The sequence below is a fragment of the Tuber melanosporum genome (assembly GCF_000151645.1).
Source record: "Tuber melanosporum whole genome shotgun sequence assembly, scaffold_189, strain Mel28".
In the NCBI taxonomy this organism is placed as follows: Eukaryota; Fungi; Ascomycota; class Pezizomycetes; order Pezizales; family Tuberaceae; genus Tuber; species Tuber melanosporum.
The window spans coordinates 135,412-151,271 of NW_003298851.1; the positions used below are offsets into that span (position 1 = coordinate 135,412).

Consider the following 15,860-nt stretch of genomic DNA (forward strand, 5'->3'; position numbering starts at 1 on the left):
CACCCGGTGTGGTCGGCATCGGCGCAAAATCGGGGCGTTGAGTTATGAAGCCGTTGCTGCGACTAGTTATGCGGCATATGATAGAAATTCGTTGTGGGTATGGGTGGGGATTGGACTGTGCGCATGACGTTGGTTGGAGTGGGCGATTGTGGTTATTAGGGGGAGTTGGCGGGGATGTGGAAATTTGGGTCGTGGCGGTATAGGAGGAGGAGAGGAGCGGTTTAGGAGTAGTGAGTATGATACTATGCCCTCTGGGATTAAATTATGGAGGAGGGGGGTAGGATGGAGGGCAGGAGGGCTGATGTTATGTGATGGGCCGGTTATGGGCTCCTTGCTGGACTCACCACCGAAGAGGGCAAAATAGTTGGCCGCGTAGGTGCGGTAAGAGCCCCCGGTGGCTCAGCCCCGGTGATTCAGCAGTGCGATAGAAGAAAAGATATCATACAGGCGGTATCGTATTATAAGTCACCTTATATTCACCATGTATCACTCTTCCCACTCCTAACCATATTCCTACCACCCGGTTATCCCATGCAAGTGTGAAAATGGTCTCCCACCTAGCATAATTCGGTTCAAGAATGTTAAAACTCCCCGACGAAGGCCCAAGGAACCCAATAAGTAACCCCAAAGACCAGAGAAGTTCACTCCACACCCTGAACATTGACCGTACCACATCCGATCCAAAATCCTCTCCATCCCATCCTACAACCAGTACTAGTATCAACACCTGCCCGCAAATCTCCCTTCTCCAAACACCCGGCATTCTGCCGAGAGGATGGGGAGCAATTAACAGCAACCGAAGCGTACATAATAGCCATCGCCCACGGCGAGAACTGGAACGATGGTAGGAGGCGCAGGACCAAGCATGAACGCACTCGACATCCCAACTCACCACGCCCTACCCTCTAGAATATGCCAGACACCAGTGGGAGAGCTACTGTCGAGACTATCCGGGAATTTTTCAGGATGGTGTTGATCGGTTGAGTGCTAAAGTGCTGCATGCTGGTGCCTTTGGTGGGTTGACGCTTTGTGATGCTGTTGCCGGGGGAATAGCACTCGTTTTCGGGGAGGTAGGCATCAGCATGCCAATTGTTGTTAGGTTAATGGGGGCAAGGGGGGTGGATGGTGATAGTATGGGGCGCATTGTTGCGCAAGAGGAGGCTTCCGGTATTCGGGTACGAGGATTTGGAGGATGCGGTGGAGAAGATCAAGGGGATTTCTACGAGGAGGAATGAGGAAAGGAAGGAAAGGGGAATAAATACTTGAAGGCATGGTATGGCATAGCTTTTGTTGCTTGCTTGCTTGAAAATTAAACTAATCAAAAAGTACTCCGGCCAATCTATACCTACTACAACGCCCTCCCTACAGGAAATAATGTGACCTTTACAAAAAATAAAAGAAAAAAAACAAAAACAGAACAAATCATAGTAAACTTTCGTAGGCGTCTAAGCCTTTCTTCTCTGTACTCTTCTTATTCATGCTAGTCGGAAGTGTCAATGTAAACCCTCCTCCAGGCGTTCCCCCTCCTGCGCTACTTGTGTCAGCTCCCGGTGGCGGCGGTATCGTGAAGCCAGAGAACGCCCCAGTTGAGGTAGTCGGTGCGGGTTGTTGTCTTGTCTGACCGTACAGAATTGTGGGGTGATTCTGTTGTTGGTTCTGTTGGGCGGGTGGTTTGAAGCCGCCACCCAAGGGTGATTGTGTGGGCTTTAATGGCGGGGTGTCCCAGAGACTGCTGGTTTGGGTGTTTGAAGTTGTTGAAGAGAAGCTCCGTCTTGTCGCTGCTGCGGACCAATCTATGCCACCACCACTGGAACTTGTACTGCTAACACTCTGTGGGTGGGAAGGCTGAGGGCGCAGAGACGTCGTGCTCCCAAAACCTGAACCTAGGTTGAGGTTGGAGAACGCGTTCTTGCTCATCGAATTCAAGGCGGTGGAGTGAGATGGAGAGGTTGGAGTTAGAGGTTGGAAGCTCATTTTAGCTTCCGGGGTCATCGTCCGAGTTTGCTGCTGAGGTTGTAATACTTCTCCTGAGAACGAGGAGGAGGAATGGAGATTTGTCGTCGAGGAAGGAGTAGACCAACTGAACCTTGGCTCGGACCTTTGTGCCGTAACCGTACCACCCCCGCCTGCATTTGTGCTATTCCATGGAGTATCGAAACCACCGTTATTAACGAGCAAAGACTTATCCCCACCTCCCCTTCCGAAAATCAGATTTTCAAAGTTATCGTCCCCACCACCTCCGGTAATTCCGGAACTTATCCCGGGCATTCCTCCGAAGCTTAAAATGCCACCCGCACCAGCACCACTCTCCCCTTCGGTCCTAAGCTCCTGTAGCTTCCGTACCTGTTCTGCCTCAATCCGAGAACTAACCTGCCGCACAACCTCCATAAACGCCGTGAACTGCTCTACGCCTAATAGGGGCCCAAAGCTCATACTCCAGAGACATGGCAGAATCTCCATGGCGACAACCTCCCTATCACACGTCTTGCCAATGACCTTGAACACGTCCAGTGCCGCCATACTGACGGCGGGTTCCTTGGTTTTGATTCCACGCAATAATGGAATAAGCTTTTCCTGGATGGTATATTTATCTAATTCCGGTGCGTCCGAGGTTGCGGCAGCAGCTGGCGAACAGAGCACTTTGAAAGCCTCTAGGCCGCGAATCTTAATCCCGAGGGATGAGGTCTTTGTGAACACGCTAGCAACAGCGGGGAATAGGTCGTTTTTTAGAGTCGGAAAGTCAAGCTTTGGCAAGATTGTTGGAATGGAGCGCAGGGCCAAATCTTGCAAGGCATGGGTTGGCGACTCGAGTGCAGCGCGATGTACCGATAGTATATCCTCTTTAAACTCCTTTGCAGTAGTCTTATCCTTAATGATGTTTAAGTTTGATAGTAGCACTGTTAGCCCACCTTCACGCCCAGACTCCCTCTCCCGTTCAGCGATCTTTGCAGCAGCGGTCTTGTGCTCTGTCGTGCTCGGAACGTGATTTATGAAGACTTCTTTTAGCTTCGGAAGCACCTTCTCAGAGAATAACCTTGCGCTAGCGTTCTCCGCAATTAAAAATATGTTTGGGAGAACTAGAGCTAGCATTGAGCCGTCGCGGAGTTCCTCAACAAGTCCTGGAAGGATTTTCTTCTCAAGAACACCCCTAGGAAATTGCGGAAGCACTTTTAGCAACCCGCGCATGAAGGACGATTTCTCTGACGGAGTTTTGGCAGGAAGGCTTTCCAGAAATCGCAGGGTTGAAACAAGTATATTATCGAAATAGGGACTCTGCTGAAATCCGCACGCTGTAACCCTACCTGCCGGCCGTCTCGTTAGCAGTCTGGAGAGGAGCGTCTCAACAAGTGGTCGTGGGAGTGGACGAGAAGATAGATAGTTGTTTCCACTATTTGGTGTAGTAGAGGCGGAGGCCAACAATCTGCGATATGTTGACGTTGCATGATGTGTTTCTAAGGGCGAGCGGTGCGGGTGATTGTATAGCGCTACAATTAGCAGACCCAGGGAGAACAAATCTGCGGAAGGTGTCAAATTCTGATCAAGTACTAGGTCCGGAGATGCGTAGTCAAGTGATAATTGAACAGATGATGGTAGGCGAGGGTCGTAGGGTGCCGGGAGTGGGGGATTGACAGACGTCACTGTGAATGAGAAGGAGGTGAGTTTCCAGTCGGACTATAACAAATTAGCTATAATCACTGAAGCTATATAAGATGTGAAAGGTTATGGATAACAAGCACTCCCTAACCTATCCCTTGGATTCAGAGAAAAAGGACTGACCTTGACGTTGAGTATTATGCTTTCCGGTGTTAGATTCCCATGTATAAGTGAGGCACTCTCATGTAGAAACTCCAACCCCTTTGCAACTTGCAGTAGCCCCTTCTGAATTTCTAGTTCATCAATCTCAACCTCTCGTCTCCTCCGCCCGCCCTTCCCATCATCGGCAACATATCTCCCCCCACTGCTCCGCTCCTCCTCATCCTTCTCCGCAAGCAGGATCGCCAAACTCGTCATGACCGGTTCCGTTGCAAACATCAACCCACCACCTCTCATCTCCTCCACCGGTTCCACAAGCTCGAGAATAGAAGGATGTCGTAGGCGGGCAAGCAGGCTTGCCTCCTTCTTCAATCGGTCGACCACTTCGTCCTGGGCTGCCCTCAGACCATCTTTGGAACTGGACCCGCGGAGAGAAAGCCCGCCGGAAGACCCGCCCGAATCAAGAGATTTTCGTTCAAAAACAAAGACACTGACCGCCTGGTTCGGATTTTTTTTTTTTTTTGCATCATAAATTTTCCAGGGCCCTGAATGGCCGCTCGGGGAAGGTGAAAGCGTGTAATTTGATGTTATATTCGAAGTGAACGATTTCAGAGCATTCGCAAACATTTTCTGCCGTTATACTCTATCTCCTCAGGGGAGAAGCCAGAGCGATACTCTCTGTTAAAGGATAAGGAGAAGGATAAGGAGATGAAGTCTAAGGTGGTACAAAAGAAGTTGATGCTGTATTAAAGGAAGAAAGGGAGGCTGGGCTGAGCAAGCAAACACGCAGGCTGGTGACAGTATCGACATGGGCGCTTCCACAATCTGACAGCTGCTGCAAATGCCCAGAACAACACCCACGGTGAGAATTAAATGGCACAATATAGGAAGCGAGAGTATATCTGAGTATAATTATAGTAAAGACTATCACTATCAAAACCGTAGCGAAGCAAGAGTTACCCTGCCGCTTCAAAAGGTACAGTCACAAGTTGTGACATAATTAGAGCTTATTAAGTCACTCGAATCCCTATCAGAATCTGTGTCTGTTGAGATTTTGCTCTTCAGAAGATATGAATTTGTTAAAGAAGAAAAGTTTTATAATATTGTATTGCTTTCATACATTAATTATTGTGAATTCTGCGTTATTTAAACAACTACATGATGAAATTTGTTTCTTGATATCAAGCCCTAAATTATTTATTCGATATACAATATACTTTCACTACACGATCATACTGAGAAAATATGTGCCAACAGGGACCTCATATGATAAGACCTCTGCGATTTACCCACAACTCAATATTACCCTTTCTTTCTCACCTGCTAGGATTTGGCACCGAACTGGACGTTGAAAATGCGTAAATTCTAGAAAGGCGTATGGAACTTGATCAAGGAGGGAATATTTGAATTCAAAGTACCTGAATGAGTAAAAACATTACACTAAATAGAACACCACACCGCGCACATTACACGCTACAGCATAATAAATAAAACATTACACCAAGGACATTACATTGAGGACAATTTGGAGACATTGCCGTGAGGCAACCTCTGCAGGAGCAAATGCCGAGGCTCGAGGTCTCGAGTACCGTAGGGGCTTGGAATAGTACCCGAGTGCTTTCTATGCTACCGAATCGCATTTAAAACCGAATAACAAAGGTGCAGAACCCTTCTCCAGACCTGCACTATAGAAACCAAAAGATCAAAAATTTCTCACGAAACCTTTTTCTTATTATAATTGTATCAAGCACCTTTTTTTCTTCTTTTTTTTCTAATGCCTGTTTATCTCAAGCAGAACTACTGTATGGCACATCTTTTACCCCCACCATCAATTTCCGTGTTCTAACCCAAATTGATACCGGTAGTCGAACCCACCCTTGCATCGGCCCTTCTCGCCCTCCTCACCCCCTCTCCTCTCTACCTCTTATTCTTCCTCCATAACTCTCCGCTCGTCCTTAAGCATTCCACAGAATGCTCCGCTCCTCCCTCCTCCGGGCGATTCGCACCCCACAGGCCCTGAGAGCCTATAGCACTCAAACCATCCCTGACATTGATGCTTCAAAATTGACCATTACCCGCACCCAAACACCAAAGGCTCTGATGAAACCAGAGGACCTTATCTTTGGGCGCAACTTCACCGGTACCCCCACTTTCCCTACTGCACATCGCCCAAGAAATCTTACAATAAAGAATGTAGACCACATGCTATCTATCGAATGGACCGCTCGATCTGGCTGGGCCGCCCCTAAGATAACTCCATATCAAAACCTCTCCCTCGATCCCGCAACCTGCGTTTTCCACTACGGTTTCGAATGCTTTGAAGGAATGAAGGCCTATCGCTCCACCGTGAACGGGAAGTCCAGCATCCGCATGTTCCGCCCTCATAAAAACATGCAGCGCTTAAATAAATCCTCTGTTCGCATTGCTCTTCCGTCATTCTCTATTGAAGAAATGACCAGATGCCTTGCTGCATTTGTTAACTTGGAGCAAAGGTTCATTCCGGATAAGCGGGGCTATTCCCTCTATCTCAGACCCACCATGATTGGAACCCAGAGCACTTTGGGTGTTGGCAAACCCGGGAGTGCACTGCTATTTGTTATTGCTTCCCCGGTAGGCCCGTATTATCCTACTGGATTCAAAGCAGTCAGTCTTGAGGCGACCAGCCGCTACATCCGTGCCTGGCCCGGCGGTGTCGGAGACATGAAGCTCGGCGGAAACTATGCACCTTGTATCGTCCCCCAACTTGACGCTGCGTCTCGTGGCTTCCATCAAAACCTCTGGCTCTTTGGCGAGGAAGGATATGTTACTGAGGTGGGAACAATGAACCTCTTCGTCGCATGGATCACCCCTGAAGGCCAGAAGGAAATCGTTACTGCTCCGTTGGACGGAACTATTCTCGAAGGTGTCACCAGAGACTGCATCCTTGCACTCGCGAGGGAACACCTCACTAAGGAGGGCTGGGAGGTTAGCGAGCGTAAATTCACCATCGGGGAGGTAGCTAAAGCTGCAGATGAAGGCAGGTTGGTCGAGGCCTTCGGGAGTGGGACCGCCGCAGTTGTATCACCGATTAGACTCATTTCCTGGGATGGCGGCATTGGTGGTACACCTAGAGACATTACGATACCCCTGCAGGAGGGTAAGGAAGCGGGCATGCTCGCCGAGAGAATGTGGAAGTGGATGGAGCAGAGGCAGTATGGGGACGTCGAGAGTGATTGGAGGTTAGTTCTCCCCACCCATCCATCTTCCGTTTTGATATAATAGTCATGCAAACGAATAATTCGATAGTTACGTTATTCCCCAACACCACCTCTAATTTAAACTAGATAGATACCTTTTTTTCTTCCATTTTATTTCCTTCAATTTCGGGGTGGGGTGTTGAGGGAAAATTAGATTCTTACCATTTTTTATATTTTTTCCCCCTTCGACATAAGATACTGTAGTCATTGTTCCGGGAAAGCATTCATGCTCACCCAAATAGAAATGATATGTCTCTTCCTTTTTTTCCCCTTTCCCCTTTCCCTTTTCCCATTTTTTTTGAGTGTTTTTATCCCTTTTTACAGAAATCGCTACACCGTAATCCCCTGCCCGGTCTAACCAATCCATCCGCAATCCAACAATCCATCGGGGAACGAAAAAAAAAAAACCCCCTCCTAGAACAAGAAGAAAAATACCACGCAATCGAGTCCTCGAAATCGTAGGGTAAAAGGTTTAGCAAAGACGAAAACTTGAATGAAAAAAGAAAGGAAAAATGCCAAATAGTTACACCCCCCATCAATCAGAACATCTATCCAACACTAACCCTCCTCCGAACGAACTCCCCTTATGCCTTCCCCCCACGCCCAAGCCCAGACACAGTCCTAATCTCATGCTTCGAAGCTCCCGGACTCGATGGGTCCTCCAAAATCCCCTCAGCCTCTAATCTTCTCCTAGCTTCTTCAAGTGCCCACGTTTGAATACTACATCCACAAACATCATCAGCCCCCCATCCTCCCATCCCTCGCAAACGGGGAGGGAAAAAAAGAAACAAGAACATACGAAGTATCAGGCTTATAGGCATATGCGATGCCCGCAGCAAACAAGCTTCCAAAGAAGCCCCAGTAGAAAATGTTCTCCCACCCCTCCTTCACGGGCTTTTCTCCCGGCGGAACATTCAGGAACCACCCACTTGGCGGGTCGTAGTGGCTGTGGCTGCTGCCGCTGCTGCTGGACATGTAGCGATAGCGATAGTGCCGCGCGGCGGGGAGGATGGCTCTTGGTGGGCGCATGTTATTATAGTGGTGGTGGTGGTGATGGTGGTTGGCGGAGTTGTCGTGTGGCGGCTGGTTGTGATGGTCGATGTGGTTGGTGGGATGGCTGTTATGTAAGCGAGAGGGTGACGTCGAGTCTTTTTGGGGGGCGCAAGCGTGGGTGAGGTCGGATGGAACAAGTACTCGTCCGGAAGGGAGCGAGGTAAGGTTACTACGGCGCAGAGATCTGGAATGGAATTGTGTTATGACTTGATGGGGTGGGAAAATAAGGGAGAAGAGGAGTTTGCGCCCGGGTCCTCTGGGGATCTCTGTGGTTTGGTTTGGTGCGTCGGGTTTGAGGTTTTTTCATCGTTGATTGGTGGCGAAAACAGGACGGATGGTTAGGATATGATACTGGTACCCTACCGGGAAGCTATCATACCCCACATTGGTTCTCCGGTAATCATGAGTTGTCACTCGTAATCAGAGTCTAGTCAGAGATTTGATTGCGATAAGGTTATCGTCATATTGGGCAGAGTGCTGATAAGCCAGACGTAAAAGACAATCGCTTTATAAATTACTATGATATTATGTGGGCCCTATTTAAAATCCTCAATGCAAAATTTTCGAAGAAGTCAAGACTATGAATTCGGTCCAAAACGAGACAAATACCCCTACAAAGGATATCTTACTATGCTTCCAAGAACATCCACCGGCAAGCTTCTACTCCAGATTTTATAATAGACGGTGTTACCCAGTTTTCATGCAAGGACAAACACCTGACAGGACTCACCCCGATTCCAGCCTTTCCAGGTGATTCTACTGAGGGGCCTGCCCCAACCTACCCAATAACATCCGCCCAAATTACAGCTCTAGGGACCGCCATGCTTTGTGGAGATGGTCTGGTTGGTATCGTTGTTCAAATAAGGAGGCCGCGCTCACTCAGTGAGGACAGTGGCTCCTGAGTATACCCATTTCTGCCATAATTGAGATCCCAACCTCCAGTAGATACCCAAGATCCGCAAGTATCTAGTGCCTATCATACAGTCCAACATGGGATAGAGCAGGATATAATCAGAGTGATGTAACCAATGATGGCTTGGGAGAGATTCCAGTATGTGTTGTTGACATTGTTTCCCTCCATTAACCAGGATTTGCCTTGAAATGGACTTGTTTGGGGGCGCAAGGCAGCACCACGCATAGTACATGGATGCGTGATAGGCTATATGTATATGAGGGGACCGGGGTGTCGTCAGTATTTCTTATACAAATTACGGCAGTATATATATTACAGTTGACTATCTCTTAGGTTACACCTCTCATCCACTACTTTCATCCCCTTACTAACTTATACACTTATACTCTATAATATTCCCAGAAGGCTTTGACCATTCTTCCCACTTCGCGACCTACAGCCCTTTGCAAAACAGGGCTCGGTGATTCGACACTATTGGACCTTATGCCATATCCTGCCCTAGGTGTTGACAGAGTGGGCACGTACGGATTTGAAGATCACTGAGGCCAAACGCCTTTCTCTTTGATATGATACTTTAGAAGGGGAGTGTGCATATATACTCAACACGTGATCGGTGCACACACATCTATCCTGCAATAAAGACAAGAACGACTGATTAATATTGCATCTTCCTCAGTGAACGATGAACCCAGATAATTTAGCTATGGAAGACCCCCAGATTTTATTGCTTCCGAACACAATCCTCAGAAACGCTCCAGTCTCTTCTGGCGTTTCCCGCTACCGTACGTCGCACCTGACGAGCCAATTTGCCCGTGGCTCGCTAAGTTACAGAAAAACAAACATCTCTCTATCATACTCGAGTACTGTACAGGGGTTCCTAATGTCAAGCTTTTCCCCCAGACATCGCAAACTGATAATTAAGCTTCCTAACATCAACCAGATAGCTCCCAGAACTTCTAGCATCTAAGGAGATCGGGGGCATGGTATTAGCTTGGGTCCAGGCGCTATGTCTTTGTGCTCACTTAAACCGAGTCTCAGGCACACTTTTGAGTCTCACACTGAGAGTCTAACTCGAGTCAGTTTTCCCTTCCTTCCGTGAGTTATAATACCTTATTGATTGATTCTTGTAGCTAGAGAGAGTTGAAGCCCTACTAAACTTAAGCTCCAGCCAACATTCACCGCCCATCACCGCCGATCCGGAAACTACCCCTGTGGCGGCGAGGATGTGCGTCTGGGGCACCACCTCGGTAGTAGTCTACAAGTATTTAGTAAGAATTACCTGTGTTCAGGTACTTTTTGCCCGTAACCTGTAAGGTCTATGCCTCCAGTCCAAACACAGGTACCGGTATTCTACCCAGGACCAGTCGTTCTGATCTGATTCGGATGTGGAAATTATCCGGCAAAAAAATACCCCGGTAAGTTATCCAAAATAATGTTGTGCTAGTGGGGCACCGTTTCATTTATCTGCTTGTCGCTTTGGTTTGCATATGGGGAGAAGCGCTGAGTTCCATTGAGTATACCAGAGTCACATCGCTCAGGTGAAGGGGTATCATAGGTTTCAGCTATGGCTCCTCATCCGCACTTTCCGTTGGCATACATACTCACTACGCGGGGTCTAACCCCCCCCCCTGGTTCCTTTGCCTTAGCACCACAAAGATGGGATACCTACAAGCGTTAAGTGAGGATAGAAGTGAGGATAGATAGGATGGAGGCTTGTGTCTGGGGAGATATAATTTTATTTCGAAACGTTCAAAATGTTTAATTGACGCCTAGTATGATATCAAGTGCAAGATTAAAAGCAGCAGACGGATACTCTGGAGGTATGCACCTGGTTGTGCCAAATACCTAACATGAGGACCCTAAGAGGGAGGTATCACCCCTTGAAAAAAAAAAGACTGCTATCGTCCTCGCTCTATGTCTTTTGGTTTTAGTTCTGAATATTCCAATAGTAGCATCGAGAGTGGGTAAGATTCCCACCGCGGATAAGCTGATCAGACGACTTACTTCATATTGGATGCCAGTCCCTAGACCTCAAGATACACCAGATAGTCTAGATACTCCTGATATCCCTGATACACCTGACAATCCGGGTAGCAATAGAAACAAGGAGGAGGGCCGAAAGTATGGGAAGGAAGACGAGACCGGCGATGCTGATGTCCAACCTTCAGCCACAGCTCAAGCTCCCCCAATTACAAGCATTGCTATTCAGCCAACGGCGGCAATACCAAGGCCCGCTACAACGGTGCCCTCACCTCAACTGATATCAACATCGGTTTCTGTTACTCCACCCCCGACAATGCTTCCACTAGCCCGATCCCGCCTCCAGCACAGACAACACCAATTCCAGTTGCTCAGCCGACGTCTACTCCCGTTCCCACGGAAATCCTTATCGCCACTTCACGTCCAGTCCAAGTGACACCACTAGTGACAGCCAATACCCCGCCAATAGCTTAGGCGCCCCCGGCAAGCACTCAAGATTCCAGCCCACCCACCAGTCCTTATCCACCCCTCTCCCTCTTCCCCAACCCAACATTTTTATCCAACCCCAACACCGCCACCCCCAACCCCCGAACCTTCCGATTCGGCACTCCCGAGACCTGGATCGTCCCCGCAAGATATCAAGACCCCCATCACTGAATCCTTTCCACGCCTCACTTCTGTATCAGAACCCTCCACATTATTCTCATCCATCCCACTCACTGCCCGAGAGTAACCCTCTCCGAGCTCCCCAACTCCAGAACCTGGAACCCCGCCTTCCTCTCACAGCCCTCCAATGTCTCCAGCCGAGGCTATAGGCCTAGTGGTTGATTTAGGCTATGGCGTACCCCCGGCTTTCCTCTCCCTCATACGATACGTTGAGATGCGGCCACCAAGGCCCAGTGAACCACCAGCCCCTACTCATCCGCCGACTGGGCCATCCTATCTCGCAAGGAAATTACTGGCTGAGACGAGAGATTCTCTCGTCAGCTCCTCTGGGGGACAGCGGGAATCCACAGCCCTGATCGTTCCGTGGAGAGCGGCAAGCGGAAGTGATTGAGGAACCAGAAATGGAGGAGACAAATCATTTCTTCCGAGATCCCTTGGGCGTGAGCATAACAGCCAGGCGACCAAGACGACAGGATGAACCTGGGGATGAGGTCTGTATATAGTGTTCGTACTTGGTAGTATCTCCTCTTCCGCCTTGCCTTGGCCAGGTACGTGGCTTTGTATGATTAGCCATTTCAACGCTTACAGCACCTCGCACGAACTCGCCGCATTGTTTTTTACACGCCTTTTCTTCTTCCGCAAACATGGCCTTTTCCGACCATTCATCCATTTCCCTTCCGGCTGATTACTATCGTCTGTGGAAGCCAGGCTGTTTCTTATGCGCTTCTCAAGAGGCCAGATATTACATTGGCCCAATTGGTAATTTCTCCAAATTATCAGAAGAAGTGGGGAAGGGGGTTTCGCTAGACATCAGTACCCCTTGCAGGCTAACTGTTGTTGTCATGGGACATCACTCGGGAGGGGAAAATCAAGGTTTAGTCGTATCGGAGACATTTTCACCGCATGCACAACCGCAGCGAATGGGCACGTTAGGAAATGGAAATTAAATTTATAATGTTAGTGGAATACCGGAGAGTACGGTAGCCCCAGCAGAACATCTGAGTAGGTATTCGTGATCGACAAAGGAAAGAGAATATCATACCGAAAAAGATATCCTACCAGATAAAAAGTCACACGCAACTGCCTAGAGATTCCTTTGCCAACACCCCATTGCCCCCAAATATCAGTTATTCCCCCGTTTTTTTTTCTCTGAAAAAACAAAAAAACAACCACGCCAGCTAACTCAGCATAATATCGCGCATAGAAAACCCCCAAAACCTAAAACCAAAACCCATATCTCGATGTTTCCGCACCCCAATCCAAAATAGCATCCATTGGCAATGAATTCGCCAATTCACAATCCAGCACTTAACTTCAGCCCAGCCACAACAAAGCGAAAACCGAAAAAACAGCTCCAGCCGAGGATGCGAACAAGGCGGGTAGGTGGAATCTCATTGGTTGGGAGGAGTTGGAGGACGGTGATTGGCCAATGAGTGCTGTGTCAACCGGGCGGTGAGACAACGCAGGCGTGACAACGAAGGACAGGAAAGCAGGATGTGTGATAATGTATCATGTTGATGGTATATCACGGGTTTGTTAACTTGTTGTGCGTATCACCCTGCGCTGTGTTGTGCTTTGCTAGGGAAGTTCCACAGCATCATACATAGCGCTTTTTCTGATTTTTCTCCCACGCCCACCGAATATAATCCCACCAGCGCCAACCCCTCTGTGCGAGCACGTCCGTAGCCAGACAAACACCAGACAAACAAGCGATGCCTTCTCAACACTTCATCCACCTCCACCTCCTCCTAGCCACCTTCCTCCTCGCCATGCTCCACATCTACCCAACCACCGCGTCCCGCGCCGACGAAAAATGCCCACCAAACCACCTCTCCTGCGCTACAATCTCCGAACCCTCCTTTTGCTGTCCTGTCGACTACACCTGCGGGTACGATGACGCCGGCGCCGTCGCCTGCTGCGAGTTTAGGACAGAGTGTCGAGGCGTGGCGGCCCCCGGGAACACCACCACCGCCCACAGTCCTACTGCCTCTAGTGATGGTAGGAATCAGAGCGTTGGGCAGATAGCGGAGGGGAGTGAAGGCGGGGTTGTGGCAAGTGGAGGGGGTAATGGGGTTGGTGGTTTTGTGCAGAGTACTGGTGACGGGGGCGGGGGTATAGTGGGGCTGGTGAGGGGTGCGAGGTGGGCGTTAGGCGTGGTGATTTGCGGGGTTGGATGGATTAATTGGAGGTGATGGGAAGTGCGGTTCCACGTCGTTTTGTGGTGGGTGGGTCTGACGAGGTTAGGAGGGAGTCTGTGGGCCATCTCTGGTTATTAGGACGGAGGAGGGTTCGGCCGGGATTTCCGAACTGCTCCGCCGGTCTTCGAGTGTGCTACCGAAGTGCAGGGCTGCAGCTTACTGCGAGTCTTGCAGTTCTCCGCTCAAGCACAGGACAGGTCCGTGTAGCCCAGCATCGGCGTCTGATAAACAACGCTCCTTCCACTACTTTCACCCAAGCATGCAAGCAATCGGGCCTCTCTTTGATTTTGCTTTCATTTTCTTCCACGTATCATACGGTATTCATAATATTATTAGTTTCCTTTCACCCCCAACGAAATTTCCCTCCCTCCCTCCCGCGCACACGAAATAAATTTTATTCTCCCAACGCCTTCCTCTCTTCGTCATAAAATGATATCATTTCAACCCACCGCAATCGAGGTTTCAAGTCAAGTCAGGCAAACACTCGCCGGGCCGCACCATGGCGATGGTAAAATTGAGTAGGAAAGGTTTACCCGAGTAGGTTAGAGCCCCGATATGTCATACCTGGACCCGAGAAGATTGGAACAGAGAGGCTTAATTGGTGGAAGGTTGGGGGGTCGATTGGGGGCGTTTTTGTGGATGGCTTTGGGTTTTGGGTTTCGGGGAGGGTGATCCGTGGGCGGGACGTGAGAAGGAGTGTGGCCAGTAAAGTGTTGGTGATGTTGCTTGGTATCATAGCCCACCGGTACCGGTATGGAACTAGAGGGGTTCCTGTTTTGGTTGATGGGTATCATACTCAGCAGCTTGTAAAGTATTCGGACACTTGGGCATTGATTAGCACTTGTCTTGGCAGCAAACCGTCCGGATACTTTATAAATTGAAATGCACGGTGGATGGGCGCTGGGTAGAGTATGAGTACGATAGCTATAGTAATTTGGGGATTGGTCGCGATGTAAGATAGACTTGTAATACCAGTATGATACCAATATACGGTACCGTACTCGAGTACCAAAAGTCTAGAGTTTGGCGAGAACCCGAGTGAGACAACATGACCACCTCCTCGCTTCAACAAGCGCAGTTCAGTATCATACTTATGATACACACGCCTCCCACAGCCCTGGCAGCCATCCTAACCCAACCTCGGAATCCTCAATCCCCACCGCCGACCAAGCCCTCCCTCCTCCTTCCCATCTCCCATCCCATCCCGAATCCGATCCCGCAACACTCGAACCAAGAGGAGGCCCGTTCGCGCTTCCGCTCCTCCTTCTGTTTCACCCATCCAGCCAATAATAGTGGAGATTAACGCCCCCACGATGCATACTCGAGTACTGGGTGTGCACGGGTCCCGAATGGTTGGATTTGTGCTGTATTTGTATCGTTACCGTAGTCGCGGGTTGGGTGCGGCTGGTGCCGCCTTTTTCATTCCTTTTTTTCTTCGGCTCCCACGATCGAGGTTTTCGAGGCGGTGAGGGCGGGAGACTAGATTTGTATTGTTGGTCGTCTATTTTTTCGCTATGTTTTCGTTTTAAAGGTACGAGTGCAGTACCGGCATGATGCTGTGCGTGGGGGGGGTTCGTTAGTTGTAATGTGTCATACTGGAACTTTATCCACTCCACTCCTCCTCCTTCCTGCTGATCTTTATGAAAGTCCTCATGACCGAAAATAGTGTTCTCTCTCCTCCCTTCTCCCCTAGCTTGACACTTGATAGTACCTTACATAGGTACCACACCATCCTGTAATTCTAATAATGACAATAAAAGTGATATAACAACCATGTCCGCATCCCATCTCCTACTCCTGCTTGTATATACCCCTCCCCCCTTTGCTCCTGCTAAATCCCAATCCAGGGAGCTGGGAATGCCCTGCGCTCGTACTACATTGGCACCTTCACGATGGTTGTTGGGTACGGACCCGATAGCAAGGCGCCGTCGATGGTGGCGTTACAGACTTGTTTATTCGTCGTGAGCTCGTTTGCCATTGGGGTAAGGATTTACTCCAGGTGTAGGATTACGAAGCATTTTGGGCATGATGATAGTGGGTTTTTCTTTTTCCCTTGCAGGG

The 15,860-nt window shown here is 49.2% G+C and overlaps 6 protein-coding genes; 4 read left to right on the forward strand and 2 right to left on the reverse strand.

The window, feature by feature from the left end:
• Nucleotides 1-1,269: 1,269 nt before the first annotated feature.
• On the reverse strand, nucleotides 1,270-4,491 carry GSTUM_00003752001 (uncharacterized protein). XM_002837371.2 has 2 exons: nucleotides 3,778-4,491; nucleotides 1,270-3,672 (listed from the first exon to the last, which is right to left on the reverse strand). The coding sequence occupies exons 1-2, from the start codon at nucleotides 4,378-4,380 to the stop codon at nucleotides 1,423-1,425; spliced, it is 2,853 nt and encodes a 950-aa protein (XP_002837417.1). The 5' UTR covers nucleotides 4,381-4,491; the 3' UTR covers nucleotides 1,270-1,422.
• Nucleotides 4,492-5,448: 957 nt separating this feature from the next.
• On the forward strand, nucleotides 5,449-6,260 carry GSTUM_00003753001 (uncharacterized protein; the record flags this gene model as incomplete). XM_002837372.2 has 4 exons in its annotated part: nucleotides 5,449-5,555; nucleotides 5,619-5,893; nucleotides 5,951-6,168; nucleotides 6,246-6,260. The coding sequence occupies exons 2-4, from the start codon at nucleotides 5,725-5,727 to the stop codon at nucleotides 6,258-6,260; spliced, it is 402 nt and encodes a 133-aa protein (XP_002837418.1). The 5' UTR covers nucleotides 5,449-5,555; nucleotides 5,619-5,724.
• Nucleotides 6,260-7,256, forward strand: GSTUM_00003754001 (uncharacterized protein). XM_002837373.2 has 2 exons: nucleotides 6,260-6,971; nucleotides 7,039-7,256. Exons 1-2 carry the CDS (start codon nucleotides 6,292-6,294, stop codon nucleotides 7,064-7,066), a joined length of 708 nt encoding a protein of 235 aa, XP_002837419.1. The 5' UTR covers nucleotides 6,260-6,291; the 3' UTR covers nucleotides 7,067-7,256.
• A 25-nt stretch (nucleotides 7,257-7,281) lies between these two features.
• Nucleotides 7,282-8,334, reverse strand: GSTUM_00003755001 (uncharacterized protein). XM_002837374.2 has 2 exons: nucleotides 7,789-8,334; nucleotides 7,282-7,709 (listed from the first exon to the last, which is right to left on the reverse strand). The coding sequence occupies exons 1-2, from the start codon at nucleotides 8,016-8,018 to the stop codon at nucleotides 7,574-7,576; spliced, it is 366 nt and encodes a 121-aa protein (XP_002837420.1). The 5' UTR covers nucleotides 8,019-8,334; the 3' UTR covers nucleotides 7,282-7,573.
• A 1,303-nt stretch (nucleotides 8,335-9,637) lies between these two features.
• GSTUM_00003756001 (uncharacterized protein) lies at nucleotides 9,638-10,374 on the forward strand (the record flags this gene model as incomplete). XM_002837375.2 has 2 exons in its annotated part: nucleotides 9,638-10,030; nucleotides 10,124-10,374. The coding sequence occupies one exon, from the start codon at nucleotides 9,638-9,640 to the stop codon at nucleotides 9,920-9,922; it is 285 nt and encodes a 94-aa protein (XP_002837421.1). The 3' UTR covers nucleotides 9,923-10,030; nucleotides 10,124-10,374.
• A 3,418-nt stretch (nucleotides 10,375-13,792) lies between these two features.
• On the forward strand, nucleotides 13,793-14,563 carry GSTUM_00003758001 (uncharacterized protein; the record flags this gene model as incomplete). XM_002837376.2 has 1 exon in its annotated part: nucleotides 13,793-14,563. One exon carries the CDS (start codon nucleotides 13,793-13,795, stop codon nucleotides 14,225-14,227), a length of 435 nt encoding a protein of 144 aa, XP_002837422.1. The 3' UTR covers nucleotides 14,228-14,563.
• Between the last annotated feature and the right edge of the window lie 1,297 nt (nucleotides 14,564-15,860).

Excerpts from the sequence above, each read along its gene's own strand:
- GSTUM_00003752001 (XM_002837371.2), bottom strand. The coding sequence starts at position 4,380 with ATGTTTGCGAATGCTCTGAAATCGTTCACTTCGAATATAACATCAAAT. Across the intron at positions 3,673-3,777 it reads GCATAATACTCAACGTCAAG|TCCGACTGGAAACTCACCTC; the intron begins GTCAGTCCTTTT and ends AATTTGTTATAG.
- GSTUM_00003755001 (XM_002837374.2), bottom strand. The coding sequence starts at position 8,018 with ATGCGCCCACCAAGAGCCATCCTCCCCGCCGCGCGGCACTATCGCTAT. Across the intron at positions 7,710-7,788 it reads GCCTATAAGCCTGATACTTC|TATTCAAACGTGGGCACTTG; the intron begins GTATGTTCTTGT and ends TTGTGGATGTAG.
- GSTUM_00003754001 (XM_002837373.2), top strand. The coding sequence starts at position 6,292 with ATGATTGGAACCCAGAGCACTTTGGGTGTTGGCAAACCCGGGAGTGCA. Across the intron at positions 6,972-7,038 it reads GACGTCGAGAGTGATTGGAG|TTACGTTATTCCCCAACACC; the intron begins GTTAGTTCTCCC and ends ATAATTCGATAG.